The sequence below is a fragment of the Rhinoraja longicauda genome, chromosome 5 (assembly GCF_053455715.1).
Source record: "Rhinoraja longicauda isolate Sanriku21f chromosome 5, sRhiLon1.1, whole genome shotgun sequence".
NCBI classification, from domain to species: Eukaryota; Metazoa; Chordata; class Chondrichthyes; order Rajiformes; family Arhynchobatidae; genus Rhinoraja; species Rhinoraja longicauda.
This window is the reverse complement of record NC_135957.1, coordinates 48,466,206-48,489,945: the sequence shown is the minus strand read 5'-3', so window position 1 is coordinate 48,489,945 and position 23,740 is coordinate 48,466,206. Positions and strand designations below refer to the sequence as shown.

The 23,740-nt window shown below is 39.1% G+C and overlaps 1 protein-coding gene across 2 annotated transcripts in view; it reads left to right on the top strand.

Annotated features, from left to right (window-relative positions):
* The window catches only part of LOC144593623 (chloride intracellular channel protein 5-like), a 93,590-nt gene extending 72,482 nt beyond the window's left edge, over nucleotides 1–21,108 (top strand). For both annotated transcript variants that reach the window (XM_078399479.1, XM_078399480.1), the window contains exons 2-6: nucleotides 2,290–2,399; nucleotides 5,049–5,174; nucleotides 7,689–7,795; nucleotides 15,698–15,879; nucleotides 16,778–21,108. In XM_078399479.1, the coding sequence (XP_078255605.1) occupies nucleotides 2,290–2,399; nucleotides 5,049–5,174; nucleotides 7,689–7,795; nucleotides 15,698–15,879; nucleotides 16,778–16,945 (693 nt within the window). In that variant the 3' untranslated portion in view covers nucleotides 16,946–21,108. The remainder of the gene's footprint in view (nucleotides 1–2,289; nucleotides 2,400–5,048; nucleotides 5,175–7,688; nucleotides 7,796–15,697; nucleotides 15,880–16,777) is intronic.
* The last annotated feature ends 2,632 nt before the right edge of the window (nucleotides 21,109–23,740 follow it).

The following is a 23,740-nucleotide window of genomic DNA, read 5'->3' as shown; positions in this document are numbered from 1 at the left end:
GCCAATAGACATTGGTTATGTAGAATGCAGTGCTGGATTAACTCAGGCATCATCTCTGGAGGACCTAGGTAGGTGACGTTTCGGGTTGGGGACCCTTCTTTAGACTGATCGTATTGGGGGGGGGGGAGAAAAGCTGGAAAAGCACTGTGTTATATGCAAGATTCCAGCATCTGCTGTTCCTAATGTAGGCATTATTTATGTACCAGTGTTCAAACTCATGGAACTGAAAGCTGCTCTGCTCTATATTCTTTGGTTGTAAGCTACCCAAAGAGAATGAGACACTGTTTCTCCAGTTTGCATGTGGCCTCACTGTGGCAGTTGAGGAGGCCCAAGACAGAGGGGTCGATATACTAATGGGAGTTAAAGTGGTTTAGTAGCCGGGGGACCATTAGGGCCTGGCAGGCAGTGCAAGTGTTCGGCGAAATAGTCAACACTTGGTCTTGCTGATCTAGAGAAGGCAACATCGAGGGCACCAAATGCTGTAGAAGAGGTTGGAGCTGGTACAAGAAAACTTTTATTTCACCTGGAATGGTTGTTAGAGTCCCTGAATGAAGGTGGCAGAGGTGTTGTCGACACAGATGATGCATCCTCTAGTTGCAAAGGAAGATGCCTGGGGAGGAAGAGGTTTGGGTGGGGAGGAGTAAGCAAACTAAAGAGTTACGAAGTCATATAAACCTATAAATCCCTACCAGAAACATTGTCCGTCAATTTCTCTCCCACAGATACTGCCCTAATCTGCTAAGTTCTTCCAGCAGTGTTTTTTGCTCAAGATTTCAGCATCTACAGCCTCGTGTCTGTGCAGTTTACAGCTCCAGGGGCAAATTAAGCCAGAGTGAGCAAATACCCAGATGTAGTGCCAGAAAATGCTGGAGATATTCAGCAGGTTAATTTACAGCAGGTTAGAGACCAGCAGTGGGAAGGATCGCTTTAAGCATTTAAGGTCAATGGCTTTTTAATCAGATCTGGAAATGTTAAATTTCTGAGAAAAGGTCGTTGGCCTGATAAGTGAATTCTGTTACACCTACCATGTGCAGCATGATATGTCCCATATTTTTTTATTTTATTTCAATAGCTTTGGGAATCATTACCTTTTGATATTACTGTGGTATCCAATGGCAGGAGGAATTTTAGGCTAGTTAGTTAAAAATGAATGGGGACAATTAAAGGGTGGGGCATTTTATTTGGATATTGATTTCTGAAAAGTGCAAATTATGCTTTGGCTGATTAGAAACCTTTGCCCAGCCAGAAAGGAGATGATGTGTGGGGAGTCCAACTCCTGCTTTCTTGTGTACTGAGAAATGAAAAAAAAAGTTTTGGTCTTTTCTTTCTGTCCCAATCCACAGAACGGATCCTACTGTCAGTATGTGCAAAAGGGTCTTTGCTGGTTTTGGACTCCAGCTAATTCCTACTGTCAATGATTCTACACCCTTGCTTTGCAGGGTAGCTGAAGTGTCTGATTATCCCACTATTTGATTACTTATTTGCTGCAATGCCAATTGAATAGAACTTGGATCAATAGTTGTGGCATTGTTTACAGATGTGTTTAGTGTGGAGCCCATCAGCTGCATAGATATGAATGATTCCAGTCTTCAGTAGTGAAAGTCTCTCAAGCCTTCTATGGTATCAGATTATGTAATGGAGGTTTTGGCTTTAGTCAGTTGGATTTTCCACCTGATATGGTCAATTAAACACATTTGATGTGCAGTCATTGTTGTGATGTTGAAAATGTAGCAGACTATTTTCGTTCAGGCGGTATTATCAATCCGCGTGAAAATGATCTGATAATATGTTAATATGAGGATGGCCTCAACCCAACTTGTCAAGTCACTATCCATGTCCTCCAGAAATCCTGCCTGAACCGCTATGTTATTCCAACATTTTTTATAATGTTTCAGTTAAATTGGTTTGGGATTAATGTTAACTAGGAGAGCAGAAAGGTTTCACCTGTTCACTTTGAGTGGTATTATGAAGTTATCTACATTAAAAAAGTGCATTTATACTGATCAATTAATATTGCCTCTTCAAAGTACTCTTATAAAGACTCAAAAACACAAGTAACTACAGGCAATACAGTACCAAGACAATGAGGGGAAAATAGCTTTGAAATAAGTCCCCTCAATAATTTTGGATTCTGTCTGAATTTTCATGGTCAAGAAAATGAAAGTTTAATTTTCATGGAATAGAGTTTAGGCATGCTTAAATTTTGGTAACAATAAAGTTGAGAATAAATGTTGGAAAATGATCTTTGTTGCAAGTAGTATAAACAAATACTTCTCTTTTCTCCTCCAGGCTGGCATTGATGGAGAGAGTATTGGTAATTGCCCCTTTTCCCAGCGCCTCTTTATGATTCTCTGGCTGAAAGGTGTTGTGTTCAATGTCACAACAGTGGACGTGAAGAGGTAAAGGACTAGAGTAAGCAAATGTTAACCATCATGTAAAACACTATGTCTGAAAAAAGGTTCTGATTCAAAAACTCCTCCTCCCATTCCCAATCTGACCTTTCCATTCTGGGCCTCCTCCATTGTCAGAGTGAGGCCCAGCGCAAATTGGAGGAACAGCACCTCATATTTCACTTGGGCAGTTTACACCCCAGTGGTATGAACATTGACTTCTCTAACTTCAGGTAGTCCCTGCTTCCCCTCTCTATCCCCTCCCCCTTCCCAGTTCTCCCACTAATCTTTCTGTTTCCGACCACATCCTATCTTTGTCCCGCCCCCTCCCCTGACATCCGTCTGAAGAAGGGTCTCAACCTGAAACGTCACCCATTCCTTCTCTCCCGAGATGCTGCTTGAACCACTGAGCTACTCCAGCACCCTGTGAGTAGGGGAGAGGGTAGGGCTGAGGATGTCCTGGTTGGGTTGCTCCTGGGCCTGGCCAAGCTAGCCATCCGCGACTCACTGCGCCAGGCGGAAGAGGGCTCTGCCCGAGTCAGCTGCCTACCCCTTTTCCGGGGTTACGTCCGCGCCCGGGTGGTGTTGGAGAGGGACTACGTGCTGTCCACGGGCACCCTGGAGGATTTCCGGGACCGCTGGGCACCGCGGGGGATTGGATGTATCCTGGATGGGGATTGTAATATAATTGTATAATAGTTTCAATTGGTATATTTGTTTGTATAATATTCTGGTGGTGGGTTCTGTTTTGGTTTTATTGTATTGTATATATTATTTTAATATTTGAATAAATATTTTTGATTAAAAAATAATAATAATAATAATAATAAAAAAAGAGCTACTCCAGCATTTTGTACCTACCTTTGTTCTGATTCAAAACATAGTCTGCCCATTTCCACTCATAGGTGCTGCTTAACCTGCTGAGTTCCTCCAACACTTTTTTTGCTCAAGATTGCAGCGTCTGCAATTTCTTGTGTTTCCATAATGTAAAATATGTAGTTTCAAAAATAAATATAATAAATGGAAATGTTATAAAACAGAAAATGCAGTACCTAGTTCAAGCAGCATCTGTGCAGAAAGAGTTTACAATTTTGGGTCAATGACCTCTCATCAGAAACTCTTGCCACACTGGAATGTCACGTTGAGCTAATTCAGGGATCGCGAGCTATTAGTTATAACTGAAGTTCTCTTTTAATCTCTATGTTATTGTCATTATATTTGTATTCCTATTTTCATCATTTCTATTGCTGATACCTTCTTGAGACTTGGAATTCTTAACGTTTTTGTTCAAATTTGTCCTATTAACTGCAGCTTTTAAGCCAAACACTCGATTATGGGTCTTAATTTTTCTTTTTCCGTTTGATGTTAACACACACATCTGTTCTAATGCTGATTTCTTTGCACAGCTTTGCTTGCATATGCTTTGTCTTCTGCAAGAACCAGTAATCCTGCTTAATTATTTTCTGATTCATGAGTCATCAAATATTGGAAAAATTAAAAAATACTAACCTCCACTGTTTGGAAGCTAAAACAGCATGTCATGTTATTGTTGTTTTGTTTATTTTAATTGTTTATTTGTCATCGGTTACTAATTGTTTGATATCTTACCTGAATTAATTGTCCAGAGCAGGGTGCAGAATGAGAGCAATTCGACTGATTCTTCAATTTTGTAATGGTTTGAATTATCTTGGAATACTTTTCTCTGGCACCATGCACACCATTTCTTGGATCCAAATATAAATCCTCCAGTAAATCCATTCATGTGTACATCACCTACATAAGAGCTTTACAACATGACTTGAAAAGACAAATGGCAACATCTTTGTTGATATTCATTATCACCACAAGATTGTACCCAGTATAAACATCACTTTTCAATGACAATTGGGTTAACTGAATCCATGTTTTGTCCGTTGGTTGGAGATTTTTGTCAAATCATTAATCAAAAGACAAAATAATTTATCTTGTGAAAACATTTGTGAATTTACCTTTAGGTTTTATTGGATTTGATTGTCTGAAATTTAGCATTGCGGTTAAAACCAGTTCCACCTTTTGAAATCCTCATACAAAAGAAAATAATAGCCGACCCTAATGCCATGTCTGGGTTGACACCACACAGCAGGTCTCATGTCATTTTAATAGATAACATCAGTCCTCCAGTCTGTGGCTGTCAGGAGTGGTGCAGGGAAGTGAGGGATTCCACCTGAATGATAAATGAACTCTGATGCAAAACAAACATCTTTTTTATTGGATAGTCATGGGTTGGCATTAATCAGCCATATGGAGAACCCTTCAGTAAGCTATTCTACTGAGTTGAAAATCCATGACATAAATGAAAAAGAAAATATAGAACATCATGGGGCTATTATTCCGCTGTTGAAAGTTCTTTAGATGTTTGAAATTTATATTAAAAGCTTAAATTAATATTTGTGTCAAGTTTAAGCATCCCCCGTATTTTGCTGCAGCATTGATAAACTGCTGTAAGATTTTGACTAACTTCCAAGTATGTTAATGCGGGCTTAAAGCCTAGATCATTTCAGCAAATGTGGAATCCATTAATAGAACATCTGAGAAATTGAGAGCTGTGATTCTTGCTTTATTAGTGATTTAGCTGATATTCTTTGTCTTAAAATTGCATCCTTGATTATCTATTTCTAGAAAACCGGCTGATCTACATAACCTAGCCCCTGGTACTCACCCTCCATTCCTGACCTTTAATGGAGAGGTTAAGACCGATGTCAATAAAATGGAAGAATTCTTGGAGGAAACTTTGTGTCCACCAAAGTAAGTTGCATTGTCAAAGTCCTCATTGGCTTTATGCGGGTGCTTAATTATGGTCCAGTATTATTCCCTGAAATAATGAACAGCTGTGGCTAATGCAACTAAATGTCCCGAGTAGATAATTTTAATTCAATATTAGTAACTTCTGGCTGTTGTTAACAAAATAGATGGTGATGGTGGTGGGGAGTTGGGAGATAGATGGGGAGGTAGTGGCAAAGTTGTAGAGAAAGAAAGGAGAAATTTAATTACAATTTTGTTGCTGGTCACTGACGGGCGAGATAACTTTTCAGCTCCATAGCTAAGTTTGACAACAGCAGTATTCTAGTTCAGTGCAAATCTCCAATGATGCTAGGGCAAGACCCACCTGAGCCTGTACAACAAATCTTGATCATGACGTTAAACAACTTTTCAGCTTCCAACTCCTATGCTCAGGTAGCCATCTGCTTTTCTGACTATTACCCCATGGCACTGCAGAGCAGATCGACTGTTCACTGTGGGAATCGCTGACTCAACTGCTCAAGAGGAGGCACGTCCAAAGTGACACCAAGCATCCAGAATCTTTTCAGAAATGTGAGGAAACCAAACAAAATGGCCAATTGAATGCTGAATATCCCTAATGACCCATCTGCTCATTTTAGGTACTTACTGCACCATTTATTGTAGTCTGCTGAATGTATATAGACTTAATCAGCAACCTCCAAACCATGGAATTAGAATGGAGGCCTCCTCAGTTGTGAGGAACTCCCGAAGAGCAGCAACAGTAAAAGTCTGTTGTGCTGTTGTAATCGCAATAAGCACACCAGGTCAAAGGGTGAATTTCATTTTCAAACCTGTTTTTTAAAATGTTTCCTATTACATGCAACAGCATTTATTATCATATAATTTATTTGGAAAGGATATATTTATACAAAATGTTTAATTGACAGTTTGGAAGGGTTATATTTTTACAAAATTAGATCTAATATGCAGGAGAGGGGAAAAAAACCCAAAGTAAATGAGCAGGTGGATTTTTTTCTGAGCATTTGCCTGCGGTGAGAAATGTCATCAGTTGATGTGTCATTTGCTGACATAAGTATTGGTTACATGCTGGGCTATTGGTGAGAACTGGTGAAATCTACCCTTAATTTAACATCTACCCTACAATTTAACATATCAAAGTTATTTCTTATTCCCCTGCTCTTTGCACTTGTCCTAATTTGAAAGACAGCCACCATTAATTAATGCGAGTTTATGCATCTGTGAATAATGTGACTGGAGATTTTATCACTGGGACTTCAACAGATTGCTGTGTTGTCACTACTGAATCTATGATGAGAAAGGGAACAAGGCTTGAAAGGGGGGAATATACCACCTGAAGCAGATGCTGCATTCTACATAATGTTCTTGTGTGTTAGTGGAGAAATTGAGAATATATAAATATAAAGAGACAATTCTCTTTTGTTTCTCCAGCCTAAGTGTATTTGAATGGAATTAAAACGCAATTCCTGATTCAAAGGTATTAAAGTACAACTCGAATAAACATGTTAAACCATGAACGTCTAATTATTATAATTGAGAATTTCTAAGTGATATTTTTGGAAAGTCATCTAAATACTCGGGAGAAATTTTATCACATCTTTGGAACGCTAACATTACCCAGCACTTTTGGTGACTTTTTATTTTAAATCTGTGGAACGAGTAGCATGGAAGAATTGGCTCCCGAAGTTCTTTATGATTCTGGCCTTGTACATCTAATTTGTTAATCTTTGCCTAATATAGAGTAGATAAGAAATAGTGGTGCAGCACTAATACGAGATGCCAAACTGACAAACCAGACCAGCAAAAGGTGACTAGTACACAAAATTAAATATAAATCATTGATACTGCATGGACCCTCGGACTATCTTTGATCAGACTTTACTGGCTTTATCTTGCACTTAACGTTATTCATGTTATTCCCTTTCTCGTGCATTGGTACACTGTGGACGGCTCGATTGTAATTGTGTTTTATCTTTCTGCTGACTGGTTAGCACGCAACAAAAGTTTTTCGCTGTGCTTTGGAACAAGTCACAATAAACTAAACTCAACTCGTATGGTTTCTTAAAAGTTTGTAATTAAAGTATCCTACTACAATAAAATATACTCTGCACCTGGCAGTACTCAAAGCACCAGATTGCTGGGAATATGCAGTGTAGTTAACATCAATACGCAATGGTTTCCTAAACAGATATTGATCACCTTGTCAAGTGCATAAATTCAGAAGTTAAAGTAATACTAAAATGCAGAATTAATTCTAAAAATATTTTGAATATTAACTGAATAAATTGCAAGGGAATAGGAAGGTTATTCTGTATTTACAGTGGCATGAAATTTGTGCCACCACTGGCATTAGACCGATAATCAAATTCAAAGGAGGAAAAAGTTTGAGTTTCCGTGAATGTTACAGTCGTACATTAGTATTGCGTCTGATTTTATTGCATTACTTAAGTCTAATGACAGTGGAACATAATGACCAAAGATATTTTGTATTTCTTTCAGGTATCTCAAGCTTGCAGCTAAGCAACATGACTCTAATACTGCTGGAATTGACATCTTTGCGAAGTTTTCAGCATTCATTAAAAACACAAGGCTTAATGCTAATGACGGTGAGAGCTACAGTTCACACCCATAGAGTGGAGAGTATTGATGCCATGTCATGAAGTTTTAGCATGAATAAAGTCCTACACAAATTTTGGATATTGATTGGGCTTACCCAAGGTTAAAGATCTTGACCTCTATTAGGAGCAAATTTTATATACAATAGAAATAAAGGTTACGTTTTGTTTGTTGACTAAATTGTTATAATCTGTAGCATCCGTGTGATACAATTCAAATTGCTAATGTGTTAGTTTGGGGAGGAGAGTGGAGAAAGGAGTGAAGGGAAAGAAGAAAGGAGAGAAGAAACCACAAAGGCACATGTGGAACTTTTCAATTATTTTTTAAAGAATTTGATGGGGACAGCTATCTCTTAAATGTTAACTGTTAAACTAAATCGAAGATCTTTGAGAACCCATTGGTGAAGTAAATGAAGCAAAACATTTTGATCTGGAAGGATCTCCTGAAGCCCTTCTGCCCCCAAATCCTAGGGCTGAGATAATTGCCCAAAACTGATGGTGAAAGGTTTTCCCAATTTCCACTTTTTTTTTTTTGAGGGTTCTTTAATATCTTCATCAACCACCCCTTCGTGTGTGGCTGCACTGAATAACAAGTGGGCTGGCTACTAAACAGGCATATCCCTCGCAATTCTGGCTATTAGACTTTACTTTTAGACTTGAGAGAGAGAGTGTGTGGAAACAGGCCCTACAGCCCACCGAGTCCATACCGACTACCGATCACTCTGTGCGCTAGCACTATCCTATTCACTGGGGATAATTTACAAATTACCTGTCTTTGGAGTGTGGGAGGAAACCGGCGCACTCGAGAAAGCCCATGTGGTCACAGCAAGAACATAGGAACTCTGTACAGGCGGTACCCGTAGTCAGGATCGAGCCTGGGTCTCTGGTGCTGTAAGGCAGCAACTCAACCGCTGCGCAGTGTGCGGCCCTCATTATTTTGCAACATTTAATGCCCTTTGAATTGCATTGCTTAGAGACTGGATAAAGTTGTGGTGAGGTCTTCAGGGAGCAGCAGAAATGTATCAATTACTATTAATTCAAGCTATATGTGGATTGCTGGTAAACAAATCAACAATTTCTGGGCATATTTTGGAAACCAGCATTTATTGGCTTATCCTCAATGGCAGTGATGAGCCTTGGTGCTGATCCCTCTGGTGATTGTGCTTCCTAACATTGTTGAATAGGGAATTATTTGTAGAGCTGTTCAGTGCAGCAACTTGATATAGCTGAACATGGCTTTTCAGACCACCTGCATGGAAAGTTTCATCATGGGAGCAAGTGCAATGGAAAAAAGTGACCCGTGAGAATGGAATGCAGTTCCAGCAGGGGGCAGGATGGGATGAAGAATAGGTGAAATAGCTATGGGAATCTAAAGGCTTGTAATGGATGTTTGACACAAACACATTACTCTTTGAGATGGAGATCGAGTGAGGCAAGAGGTAGACCAAGCTGTACAGAACTGGGACGCTTCAAGCCATAGAGGGAAAGTTCTCTCGGGATATTTTACCATAGCTAAAGCCATAAATAAATGTTTTCTGTACAATCGCTGGGGCACCTTTGCATACAATACCCCTTTTGTTTCGTTTGATGTGAGAAATGAATGGACTCGTAATTCTAAATTTGTGTATCCTCATGTATTTGTGTTTCCCTTACATAATAATTTGCAGCTTTTTGGTGTGGAGATGACAGGCTGTCAGTTCATAATTATAGTCTCGGATGTAGCAACAGCCTTGAACTCGGTGTACCACACTTGAACCAATTAAAATTTAATTGTCATTGACCTGCACCAACAGTTCCTCTGGAAGGGAAGTAATTGGAAAGGAAGTCAGTGGAACTCCATTGGCACAGGATTTGCACGTCTGTTCCTAAGCAACGGGCAAAAGCTTTCAAGCCTCAAGAGTGTTCTTGGAGAAATATGTAGGCTGTTTAAAATTAGTATGATACTAAAATTCTAAATTCAGTTTTTTATTGTTAGCTTTGTGGTTGATGTGGAGAAAACATCAGGTTTGAGTCTCCAAGCTCCTGTCTTTTTATCCATGGGGCACATTCTGCTTATCTAATATCACATAATTTTTAAGAGCTGCTTGACAAGCATCCAAGAATGTGCAGCAAGATCAATAATTTAGAGACTCAAAGCCACATGCCATACAAATGCCTAATACATTTTCCATTTCTTTATTCATTTAGAATTGATCTTTATGAAGGGGTTTTTGATTTAACACTGTGTTTAATCCCAGCCTTCGAGGGCAACCACCCTGTCTGTTTCCTTGGGTACTTTAGACTCTTCCCACATCCCAAAAAACATGCTGGTTGGTGGATTTAATTGACCACTGTAAATTGGCCAGTGTATGGGTGAATGGTACTATCTTGGGGGAGGAGGGGTGGAATGTAGGGATAATAGATTGTCAGGAAACATAGGGGAGAATGGGATGGCTCCATGGATTTGAGAGGCCATAATGACCTCATTGTATATCATTAAGGTGAAACAGAAATGAAGACCTTATTCTCAATAATTAACAATACGAACTATGAATGTATTGGATTGCCAGGTCTGTCACAGTTCAAATGAGCAGAAAACTGCTTTAGTGATACACGTGTTGAAAGATAGATTTACTACGGCAGTCACAGTCAATAATTGGGAAAGAATGTAAGGAATAGCATTTCAATACATCCATTGTTAATACTTGCTATAAATTCTCAAAGTATAATATGAGAATAAGTGATACAGTAAGTATTTAGATTTCTCAAATGCCCATAAACAACTTCAGTTTTGGCTTAGAGTTTATTAGTAACCACACCTGGAGGATGTTTGACATTTTACATTGTTGAAATAGTTAATTATAAAACAATGTGGATATTTTCTTAGCATACTTGATTTGCAGAGTCTATAATTATTGAGATTTATTTTTCCTTTAATTCGGCACCAGAAAACCTAGATGGTCATTAATGAATGATATTGTTGGATCATAATGATATGATGGATCAAAGGATAGTATAGCTCTCTGAAACCAGAGGGTTGATTTCACTGGCTTGTGGATAAGCAGAGATTACCCACTGCAGTCAGGTGTAAGGTATTTTATGGCATAGAGCTTCATTTGCTTTACGGAATGAAACTGTGGACATCAAATGAGGCATATTGTTGGCTCTGAGAAATGGAAGGGGTGTCAGGTTCCTGTTGTACTGGAGGGAGAAGGAGGAGATGTGATTTGAGATTAAAGAATTTGCAAGCTAACAGGAACTTAGAATGTTAGCCCTGGAGGAAGGAATAGTACTGTTCCTCCTTGTCCTACTGAGAACCAATCCTTTATTTGGATTGGATTTTTTTTGTCTAATCAACTTCCACCAGTTCCCTTGGTCAAATTTTGTGGTTAGTTGGACGAAGCTGAGGGGAAATTCTAGTTGTGAAATAAATGTGAGCCACATGTTTGCCATTAACTTTCATAACAATGTCTCCCAGTAAGACAAGAAAGACCTCCCTTTTATGTCTTTAGGATGAAGTAGAATTCACCATTTTTGTTTAGTGTCATGTTATGAATATCCAGACATGTTTCTACCGGGGCATATTGAGAACATCTTTGCATGGTAGGAAGATTTTTTGCAACACATTATTAAAGATTGCAATTGCTTATATGTGTGCTTATCAAGGACAGGAGAAAGGATGTCAGTTTTATGGAATGTAACATTCATTAAGTGTCAGTATCAAGCACTTTCAAGTCGGCTTGGATCGTAAGTGTGGAACAGCCTCAATTTAACAAGTTTGCATTGATTATTGTGTGCATGTCAACAAGTTTATTGATCACAGCTAATTTAGAATAGATAATTTTGAAAGTACTTAAGTTGTTTATTGTCATATTTCCCCAAACGGAACAATGGAATTCTTACTTCCAGCTGCACAATAGATCTGTAAATGTACTTTATAACACCATAATAAACAACAACAAAACTCGGTGTATACATAGGCAAAATGCCTTAACTCTATCTAGTTTGTAACTTATTTAAAGGTTGTATTGTTCAATAGCCTGATGGCTGGAGGGAAGCTGTGCCCCTGGACGATAGTTTTCAGACTGCTATACCACCTTCACAGTAGCAGGAGTGAAATGAGCATGTGGCCAGGGTGGCGTGGGTCACTGATGCTGGCTAACTTTTTGAGGAAGCGACTCCTGCAGATCCTGTCGATGGTGGGGGGAGGTCAGTATCCATGATGGACTAGACAGTCACCACATTTTGCGATCATATCATATCATATATCTACAGCCGGAAACAGGCCTTTTCGGCCCTCCAAGTCCGTGCCGCCCAGTGATCCCCGTACATTAACACTATCGTACACCCACTAGGGACAATTTTTACATTTACCCAGCCAATTAACCTACATACCTGTACATCTTTGGATCTTCTTTGTTCTCGAGCGTTCGAGGTGCCGAACCAGGCCAGGATGCGGTCAGTCAGTATGCTCTCTACTGTATGCCTGCACGTATTCAGTGGCATACTGAATCTCCTCAAACTTCTAAGGAAGTAGAGGCATTGATAAGCTTTCTTTTTGATTGCATCAATGTTCTGGGTCCAGGACAGATCTTGAGAGGTATGCATGTTTAGGAATTTGAAGTTGTTGACACTCTCCTTCACTGTCCCATCGATGAAGGCAATTTGTGGATCTTCGGCATTCCTGTTGTAAAATCAATAATCAGTTCCTTGGTTTTACTGACGTTGAGAACAAGGTGGTTGTCCTGGCACCATTTGGTCAATCGATCGATTGCCTATACTCTATCTATAATTCATCCAGCAACGGTGGTGTCATCATTGAATTTTAAGATGGAGTTGGGACTCTGTCCGGCTTCATGGACATGAGCGTAGAATGAGTAGAGCAGGGGGCTGAGCACACAGCCTGGAGGTGCTCCTGTACTGATGCTTATTAAGGAGAAGTGTTGCTGCCAATCCGTACAGATTGTGGTCTGTTGACGAGGTCAGGATCTAGTTGCAGAGGGATGTCATGTTCCGTGAGTTAAGTAACCTGTTTGAAGGGGATGATGGGGTTGAACGTTGAGCTTTGGTCTATGAACAACAGCCCGACCCATGTGTTTTTATTGTCCCAAGTGCTCCAGTGGAGAGCCAGTGAGAACGCACCCTCCGTTGACGTGGTGTGGTGGTAGGCAAATTGTAGTGCTTCAAGGTTCTTGTTGAGGTAGGAGTTAATATGTGCCATATCCAACCTCCCAAAGTGGATGTTAGTGCGACTGGTCAGCAGTCATTGAGGCACGCCGCCATACTCACCTTGGGCACCGGTATTATTGATGTCATTTTTATGCAGTTGAAAACCACAGACCTCAGTAATGAGAGGTTGAAGATATCTGCAAAAACTCCAGCCAATGAGTCCAAACTGGTTAACAATATGATTTGTTGCAATACAACAATTTACAAATTGGTCTCAATTCCTGGATTCTTCTCTGTCACAATTCTCTTTGAATGTGACTTTGGGAAAAGTTGGAATGTATTACATGTAGCTTTAAATTCTCCATTATCACCTCCTTCAAATTCTTAATTGATTGGGCAGGCTTAATAGTGACTTTGAGAAAAGATTCCCACTTAGCAGGGCAGTTGTTAACTAGTCTAACCCTAATATAAAGGGTTGCTAATATAAAGGGTAAGACTATATTGTTTTCAATGCATTGAGCTTTGATCGGTTTTAGTCGTAGAGTAAGTCAGAGAAATAATTTAAGATATAATTTCTTTATATAGTGCAGATTCATCCTACACGGTGGATGTTGCTGCTGTTACTACACTGGCAATTGTTTAAAAGGTGATATTCTCATAACCACTCTTTTAATTTGTTTTATCACTCACCCATTCAAAACTAACAATGACATTTCTTCTCCATTTAATCTTCGGAAACGAAATATAATTTTGAATATCCTAAGGTGACCTTTCATGCTCTTTGAGTAACTTATACTCTTTCCCTGTATATAAATATTACTGTTTAATGAGAACAGGTATGGTGTATGCAGCTGTCAACTGGCACAAATTGTGTGTCTTGATGGTAAAGTCAAAGCTTAACTGTTATGGAAAAAGACTTAAATTTTCAAGTATTTGCAACAAGGTTTGTAACTGAACTTTAGTGATTAAGTTTTCTTAAACTGACTGAAGATGGTTAAATAGATTAAATACATCCTCGCTTTGTATCATTTACTCTACAGGGAGTGATTATTTTAGACTGATTCTTTGTAATTGCCTTTGTCCATTCTCATTTTAATCTGTTTACAGTTTTTCACCTGCTTATATTTACACCAGAAAATTACGCAGTATTTAACTGGAGTCGCAAAAAACTGTAGCTGCTGGAACTTTGAACAAAAAACAAAGTTACTGCCAAACTCCCCACCACCCTGCCCCTTCCCCTCTGTAAGCTCATTTCACATCCCCCAGTCCCATTTCCCATTTATCCCCACTCTTTCCTCCATGCTGTCTCCTTCTACTATTATCCATCCCTCTGTTACATTCCGCTCCGCTTCTTGTCTGACATATTTTTGTCTCCTTTCATCTCTAAACTTTGTCACTTAGTTCATGTATTTGCCAATAACACCCTCCCCCCCCCCCTTGTATCCACCTCTTTTTTTTCCACCATCCCACCCCCATTCTACCCATTCTGAAGAAGGGTTCCACCAAGTCTGTCCTTTACTTCCACAGATGCTGCTTGATCTGCTGATGTCCTCCAACACAGTACCATATTTAACATTGCTTTGTGATTCTTTGGAGTTGCTTTGAGTCGTTATGCTCATTTCTATCAAATCAGGGGGATATAATATCCGCTTTCAATTAACATTACCCTGCCAATTTCATTTAACGATAGTGAAATATTAGCTATTTTATTCATATTAAAAGCTATAAAGCCTTCAGGAAATCTTCAAAGGCTGGAATTATAAAAATGAATGGTGCATGTTTTTTTCTTCTATGGAGTTCATTTATATTTAAACACAAGCATTGTGGTTTAGTTATAGGGCAATCACATTGTTATATGTTCGTGCTCAGTAGCGGTTTGAGGAAAATAGGTTTAATGCCCAGTTATTGAATGGGAAATTTGATCATTGAAAAGGGTTATATTTGAAATGTATTAAAAGTTCTGCAACCTCAGGGTGGCACAGCAGTAGAGTTGCTGCATTACAGCGCCAGAGACCTGTGTTTGATCCTGACCTTGGGTGCTGTTTGTATGTTCTCCCCACGACCCGCGTGTGTTTTCTCCGGGTGCCCCAGTTTCCTCCCACACTCCAAAGACGTACAGATTTGTAGGTTAATTGGTTTTGGTAATACTGTAAATTGTCGCTCGTGCATATAGGATAATGTTAGTGTACAGTGTGATTGCTGGTCGGTGTGGACTCGGTGGGCCGAAGGGCCTGTTTCCGCGCTATATCTCTAAACTAAACTAAAAAACTAGACTCTCTCATCCAAGTATTTAATTGAAATCTTTTTGACAAGTGTAAATGTGCCAAAAAATTATAATTCAGAGATTAAGCCTTGCTAGCGATTGAGAGTTTTCTCCTCTTGACAAGGGGCAGAGCACAGATAATTAGCCAACTCCAACTGTTATGCCCAACGGCATTGTTTTCATTCACTGTTGTTATTGGAGATGAAGGGAAGTCGAGCAACATCAACATTTTGTAAGAACAGAAAATGTTGAGTAACCTCAGTAAGTCAGATGGTAGACACAAAATGCTGGAGTAACTCAGCGGGACAGGCAGCATCTCTGGAGAGAAGGAATGGGTGACGTTTCAGGTCAAGACCCTTCTTCAGACTCAGTACGTCAGACAGCATCTGTGACGAGAGGCAGAGTTGATGTTTTAGCTCGAAGACCCTTTATCTGAACATAATCTGAGAATAAATGCTGAATATATATTTGGTAACTTTCAGGTCTTGCACGAAATCTGATCAAAGCCTTGAAGATGTTGGATGAATACTTGAATTCTCCGTTGCCTGAAGAGATTGATGCTGACAGTGTTGATGAAGTGACTGTGTCTCATCGCAAATTCCTTGATGGTGATGAGCTGACATTGGCTGATTGTAATGTTCTACCCAAGCTGCATATCATGAAGGTAACTAACATCCACCCATCACTTATTGTATATATATTAGAGTGCCAAAGAAGATAAGAGGTTTTCATTCATTCTGCTCATAATTGCCTTGTTTTTAACCCAAGGATTCCAAGTAGACAATAGACAATAGGTGCAGGAGGAGCCCATTCGGCCCTTTGAGCCAGCACCGCCATTCAATGTGATCATGGCTGATCATTCTCAATCAGTACCCCGTTCCTGCCTTCTCCCCAGGAGGGGATTTTGAGGCCAAAGGCAGTTATGGTGCTGATTGGATGGACCAGTCGGCCTTCTCTTTAACATTCAAATCTCTTTGATTTATGCATTCATCAGTTGGAGGGAATATACCTAGCCAGTTACTTGGTATACGATGAAAGCATGGCTCCAAACAGCATTATCTTGCATAAAGTCTGAAGAAGGGTCTCGACCTGAAACATCACCCATTCCTTCTCTCCAGAGATGCTGCCAGTTACTCCAGCTTTTTGTGTCTGTCTAAAGTTGCACTTACTGTATGTCAGTGATCAGAAAGTCCCATTTTCTACTTGACCGTGGATATTTTCTAAGCCACAGCTTTCCAGCCTTTAGAGACAGCCATGACGACAACGGGCTCAGGGGCCAGCAATTTCTTTCACCAGGAATTTTATGGACCTTCGCATTTTGATGAGATCATAAACTATAAGTATAAATTTTGTAATGTGGAAGTATATTTAACCTAAATATCAAGCACAATTTTTATAGTATCTATAGGTGGATGGAGGGAATTTAACTTTGGCTGGTTAGAAGATGGGAAGAGAACACAATCAAGGAAGGTTGTTAGACTTTTTTTTCAAAGCGGGGTGTACGGGGATCTTTCTACTAACATGGATTTTAAATGAAATGCTTGGCTTCTATTGCTTTTCAGGTTGTGGCAAAGAAATATCGAAACTTTGCGATCCCGACGGAAATGACTGGAGTCTGGCGATACCTGAACAATGCCTATGCTCGGGATGAGTTCACCAACACTTGCGCTGCAGACAGCGAAATTGAAGCTGCTTATGCAGATGTGGCAAGACGGCTTTCAAGATCCTAAATCAGTGAGGAGTCATTGCAAATCGGCATTAATGACCCAAGACTCTTTTTATTTGCCTTGCTTTTTAAACCAATAACATCTCAGCTGTGTTCATTTTTGTTGGTTTAATGCTTGTAAATAAGAAACACCTCTAATTACTATGGATATTTTTTCTCCCTGTATTAATCAAAGCCCAATTTTTGTTTTTTTGTTTGGAGCATATTGCTTTTCTTTAGAATTGTATGTGGCCTAATAAGAACTTCAAATGAGTGGATTTGTTCCAAAACTAGAATCGTCTTTCTTTTGGGATTTCACAAGTGCTGCAAGTTGTATCAATATTCCCAGCAATATTGATTCCATTTTATTTCCCTCCAACACAAGGATTATTGAGTTTGAACCATAAAACTCAACTTGTTGGTCATTTGTGAAGGCTGGTTGAGGAACTGAATTAGGATTCACAGAGGACTGTCTTTCCTCAGTTAAGTCCATACTAAAATCAAACGGTTCAACTTCAAGCTGGCAGTGTTAAAGTTCAACTACTTTGTGCCCAACTGATTGTAACTTTCTTTTGTGATACACTAGACGTCAATCAGAATATCATAAATTGTATCTGAGAGCCAATCAATCTCAAATCAGATATGAAAAGTTCTTGAACACACGAGATTCTTGAACACCAAACTACTCAGTTATACTTTTGTACACAGTTACTGTTTCATAAGGGGTGGTATACTTGATCTACATTGTCAGTAATGTTATTGGGTGATGGTTTCTCATATAAAGGTGTCTCATTTACTTTTATTTTTGTTCTTTGTTTTGATATTTTTGATCTTTTGACTCTTAACCATGTAGTTAAAATAAAATGGGGACTGACTTTACTTCAAATAAAAAGTAAACTCATGGACTCACAGAGCGCCTTTATTAACAAAAGTTGATTTTCAGACAATGTCCAAGGAAAGTGTTTTGCAAAGGAAAAATAATACTTTGCATAATTTATTTTAAGAATTTGAGATCATGTAAAAATAATTTGAATGAGAAATCTTTTGCATATAAAATTATGCAGGACTGGAGATCAAACATGATCTAAATTTATGAATTCTCATTGTATATAGTATTAATATTTAATGTGATTTACCGTATGAATTTTTTGTCCACAATTTTACTGGAGGAGTAGAAAAACTGCTGTAATCCACAGTGGGCATCATCTCAATTGTTCTTATCATTGACTGTCAGTTGCATCACGACCCCTTATGACATTGAAAGAGTTGGATTGAAATGTGCAAATATTAAATTTCAAAAGTGTGGCAGGTTATCTTATCACATGAGGAATTCAAGCAGCTGGTTAGAATTGATTTTAAAATATGAGAGGTTATAACAAGCAAATGAAAAGTTAACACAATATAGATGCTATAATGTATCACCGCTCTACAGTAGTTTAGGTAATGGAAATATGCCCCCAAAGGAACTCACAAATCACTACCAAAAAAATTGAGAAGTGGAATATAAATTCACACTAGCAAAATTTATATGAGGAAAAAAAAAACTAAAGAACAACAATTTTTGTTAAGGGTCTGTGTTATAGAAATTTGCAATATAGCTAGTTTTCCGGGGGGATACTGCAAGTCTGTTGAATGAAATGAAGATGCATCTTGTTCATGAGAAAGGTAAAACACAAATGGTTAAATTGCGCCCTCTGCTGTTGCTTCTAAAAATTGGCAAAATGTTTTGTGTAACAGAGAAACATAGAAAATAGGTGCAGGAGTAGGCCATTCGGCCCTTCGAGCCAGCACCGCCATTCAATATGATCATGGTTGACCATCCAAAATCAGTACTCCGTTCCTGCTATCCCTTGAATATTGAATCAAATGGTGCTTGTTAGTTTAACCTCTCTTTGATTGTTTACATTTTTTTAACCTTACCAGGATGAAGTATTGAAATTGTGAGCTGCATAGAAAAGGAGAGTGTATCTAATTCCTGGTAAGCTGGCCAGTCAACACCGTTTTTTCACGTTGTGTAAGTTAGTGAATTCGCTGTCACAATGGGTACCAAGAGTCAGCAAACAGAGAGGAGTCATCCAGTGGCCCATTTTTGGTTAGTTCAGCAGATGGGGATAATGGAGATAACAGTTCTATTAGCACAAGTATACTTTGCCCCTTGCAAATTCTTCCTGATATTAGCGCAGAGTACAGAACTTGGTATAATGTAGGGAAGGAATTAAACTCTATTATACTGTAAGTTGTCAAAGATGCTGTAAGTTGTCAAATATTGTATCTGCCATTTTATTTTTGCAGTATTTTAATTGCTTCCTGAGAGAACTAAGATAGGCGTGAGACATGATTAATCAGCTCAAGTTAAACATTTCTTTAGTTTTTGAAACATGCACATTAATTTTTCTAATAAATTTGTTTAATTTCCTATGAATTAATGGGTGAATTCCTCTGAGAACTATTTTCATTTCGTTAATCACTCAGTGTTGTATTTTTGCTGGACACTTCTAGAGAAAAATGTATTTTTCAGGTAATATTGAGCTGTCACCAAATACAAGTTGGAGGGAACTATTGGGATGTTTTCTTGTTTGCATTAGCTGGGATTCTTGTGTTGTTTGGGAATATACAGAAGAGTAACTGTAAGAAAGACTGGTGAGAGACACCAAAATACAAGGCTGGAATTTCATAAATCAAATTCCTTCTGAATCACCCTCCCCCCACAAAGATTTCTGCCTGCAAAATCAGCCGAATGACTTGAGGCCATCTCCCCTGTAAACCTGCAGGATGCTTCCTCCCTAGGGATATAGCAAGTTAGCAACACCATTAAAAGTGTTTGAAGTAAGCACTTCATTATATTACTTTGGGTGGCCTCAACCTCTATGTTAACAGCTACTGAAACGAGAGGGAATGCTGCTCATGTATAATCAGAACTGGCAATATCATTACAAATCTTAGGAATAAATACAAATCTATTTAATATTATTTAATTGTTCAGTAACCCAACAATGAAGAAAAGTATAACATGAAACACAAATCTATCTTTCGCTTTCATGTGCCTTATGTACATACAGCACCATCTACTTGTAGGCAGGTGCTGTAAACATTGAAAACTTAACAGTCTACTGTTTTTGTCATAACACCAACTGGAAACTGAAAAGCAGCCAACCCTGGTGATGGGAAATGCCATTTGTTTGACTGCCATCTTTCTTTGATAATTAATGTAGTTTCAGCAGGTTGATTGCCAAGACTGGGAACTTATTGTGAGTCTATTTCTCTTTGTACAGCAAAGAAAGAATTGGAAGTTTTAAAATCGTGAACGGTCTTGGTTAAGGAAAAGGAGTTTCCACTGGTTGGGGAGTTGGCCAAGATCATTAGGTTAAAAATTGCAACCAAGAAAGTGAGGGGAAAGATTAGGAGAAATGTCTTAACAATGGGAATTGTTTAGGATGTGAATGTTTGCCACAGAAAGCAATTGTAAATATTGTAATGTCCAAAATGGAGAAGTAGATAAAAGTTTAAAGTAGGATTAATGGGGTGCGAGTGGGGAACAGGATTAGTTTTGGGGTTATTCAAGGAAAGACTATAAGGGATCCATTGGTTGTCATCTGTTATTGTAATGTATATGGTTCATCAATTTGTCAGCTGTAAAAGGTTTACCTGTCCTTGTCACTACTTTGTGTCCTGGGCAACTCTCATGTGAAGCACAAACTATAGGTTTGTCTTTACAGTGTATTGATACTAAAATCAGTTTAGTTTTAGAATAAAAATCAGAAATGGCCACTTAAATTTAGTTAGTTCATTGATGAAATGAAACTTCGCGTTGGGGGCTAAGTGTGTAAACTCATCTTAATTTACTTAGAATTAAGTGATATAATCATAGACATGATGAAAGCCTTTTTTCATTTCTTGTTGATTACATAATTAATATTTTTCATATCTGGAAATTTTAAGTGATTATAAATTATGACTTGTCAATTTACAGCAGAACACAGACTATCAAAAGTTGCCCATTGTTAGTTTGAGATGTGTACAAGTGTTTGATGTACAAGTGTATGGCTTTATAGGCTGTTTGAGAATTTTAACACCGAATGTACAATGACGAAACCACTGGATAAAGCTAGATGCTGAAGTGATTTAATTTTTTGCTCTGATTATTTGCACTGGTTAGTTAATTGTGCCGCAGTCTTGACTGGCAGCTGCTAAAGAAATAAAATTGTATATTTTCACATTTAATTGAAATTGTTGTTTTTGTAAATAACAAATTACCACACATTAGAACTCTAAATGCAGAGATGTCTTTTCACTGACTGCTATTAAATCCTCTACTCTAATAGTGCAACACTGCTGGATGTGTACAATCCTGCCCATTCTCAATACATGTCCATAACTGGAGCACTGTGCTTAGTACCTCTGCATCTTCTGTCACCTGTGATTAGTAAACATGAGGCAACTGGGTACATTTGGGATGATTTGGAGGCGATTCGAGGTGTTTCTCCTGAGTTGTCATTGTAAGGAGTAGGTAGACCAAGATTCATGTAGCAAACATGCTGCAGCTGTAATATATTTAACTTTGTGTTATTTGAAATGCACATACTGTCCTGATGCTGACAGTCTTTTAAACTGTTAACAAGCTTGGGGATGATGCGCACAGGTTTTGAGCCACACTAGGTGCAACATGTGTTGCATTCAGATCAAGTTTTCTGCAGTCCCACCACATCCAGTTGTAAATGGTGGTAGATAGTTAAGTAGCCAACAGTAAAAGGAAAAGGCTCCCACAACAGCCCCTTCCTCAAACATACCATGATCAACAAAACTGCAGCATTTCCACTAATGTTGAGCTGGAAGTAACAAAAACTGGTTGGATTATTGTGATAGTTTATTATTGTGTGTATAGCGAGGTACAGTGAAAAACTTGATGTTGCGCACTATCTAGTCAGCGAAAGTACTATATAAGATTACAATCTAGCCATCCACAGTGTGCAGATACAGGATTAAGGGAATAGCGTTTAGTGCAAGATAAAGATAGTTTGAATTTCTCCTATGAGGCAGATGGGAGGTCAGGACCGCTCTCTAGTTGGTGAGAGGATAGTTCAGTTGCCTGATAACAGCTGGGAAGAATTTGTAGATGTGTTTTCAAACTTCTATACCTGTTGCCTGATGGGAGAGGGGAGAAGAGGAAGTGCCCAGGGTGAGACTCATTCTTGATTATGCTGGTGGCCTTGCCAAGGCAGCATGAAGTGTATCTGGAGTCAATGGAAGGGAGGTTGGCTTCCATGATGGTGACTATGTCCAAAGTGCTCTGCAAATTTTTTGTGGTCTTCGATAGAATTGTTCCCAAACCAGGCTGTAATGCATCCTGATAAAATGCTTTCTACAGCGCAACTTGGTGAGGGTTTTTTGGGACATGCCGAACTTCTAAGCCTCCTAAGGAAGTAGCAGCATTGGTATGCTTTCTTGGCCATTGCTTTGATGTGGCTGGCCCAGGTCACGTTGCTAGTGCTATTTACTCCTAAGAATTGGAAGCTATCAACTGTGTCTACTTCAACACCATCAATGTATGTATGCCACTTTGCTCCTTGAACTTGATCACAATCTCCTTTGTCTTGCTGACATTGAGGGAAAGGTTGCAGCGTGGCACAAAGCTATGAGGTTCTCAATCTCCTTCCTGTTCTCCGTCTCGTCATTATTTGACATCCGGCCCACCATGGTAGTCTGCGAATTTGTAGATTGAGTTGGATTGGTAATTGGCTGCACAGTCATAAGTGTATAAGTATTATAGAAGGTGGCTGAGATCACATCCCTGTGAGGCACCAGTGTTGAGGATTATCATCAAGGTTGATTTATCACCTATCCTGGTTTGTTGCTCAGAAATTCAAGGATCCAGTTGCAGAGGTGAGTGCTGACTCCAAGTTCCATGAGTTTGGAGATGATCTTGGATAGGATAATATTCACAAAATGCTGGAGTAACTCAGCAGGTCAGGCAGCATCTCGGGAGAGAAGGAATGGGTGACGCTTCGGGTCGAGACCCTTCTTCAGATAGAATGATGGTATTGAAAGCAGAGCCCTAGTCTGACATGTCTTTCTTGTCCAGATATTCCCGGAATGAGTGTAGGGCCAGGGGGTGTAGGTGAGCTGCTGTGGATCAAGGCTTCTTGTTAGGCTGGATTTAATGTGTTCCTTAACCACCCACTCAAAGCACTTCATGATGATGGACATCATGGCCACTGGACGCCAGTCATTAAGGTTATCAAGCCATGAGATCTTGATTTTCCATCCTGGGGAAAAAGGTTCTGACTGTATACCCTATCTATGCCTCTCATAATTTTATATACTTCCATCAGGTCTCTCCGCAACCTCCGACATTGCAGAGAAAGCAATCCAAATCTGTCCAAACTTTCCCTGTAGCTAATACCCCCAATCCAGTCCTATAAAGCTGCATCATGACTTCCTGTACTCAATTCTTCTTGAGCAAAATTCTCAACTGCTGACTGGTTAGCATGCAACAAAAAGCTTTTCATTGTACCTCGGTACACGTGACAATAAACAAAACTAAAATAAAGTTGGGCCGACAGGCCTGTTTCCATGCTCTATGCTATGCATGCTGTAGCCTCTTTCCATGTTATGAATCTAAGTGAAAAAATAAATAATTATACAAATAAATGTACAAAATTATGAGAGGAATAGATCCGGGTAGCTGCAGAGTCTCTTGCCCAGAGTAAGGGATTCGAGGACCAGACGACATAGGTTCAAGGTGAAGGGGAAAAGATTTAATACGAATCTGAGGGGTAACTGTTTCACACACAGTGGTGGGTGTATGGAACAAGCTGCCAGA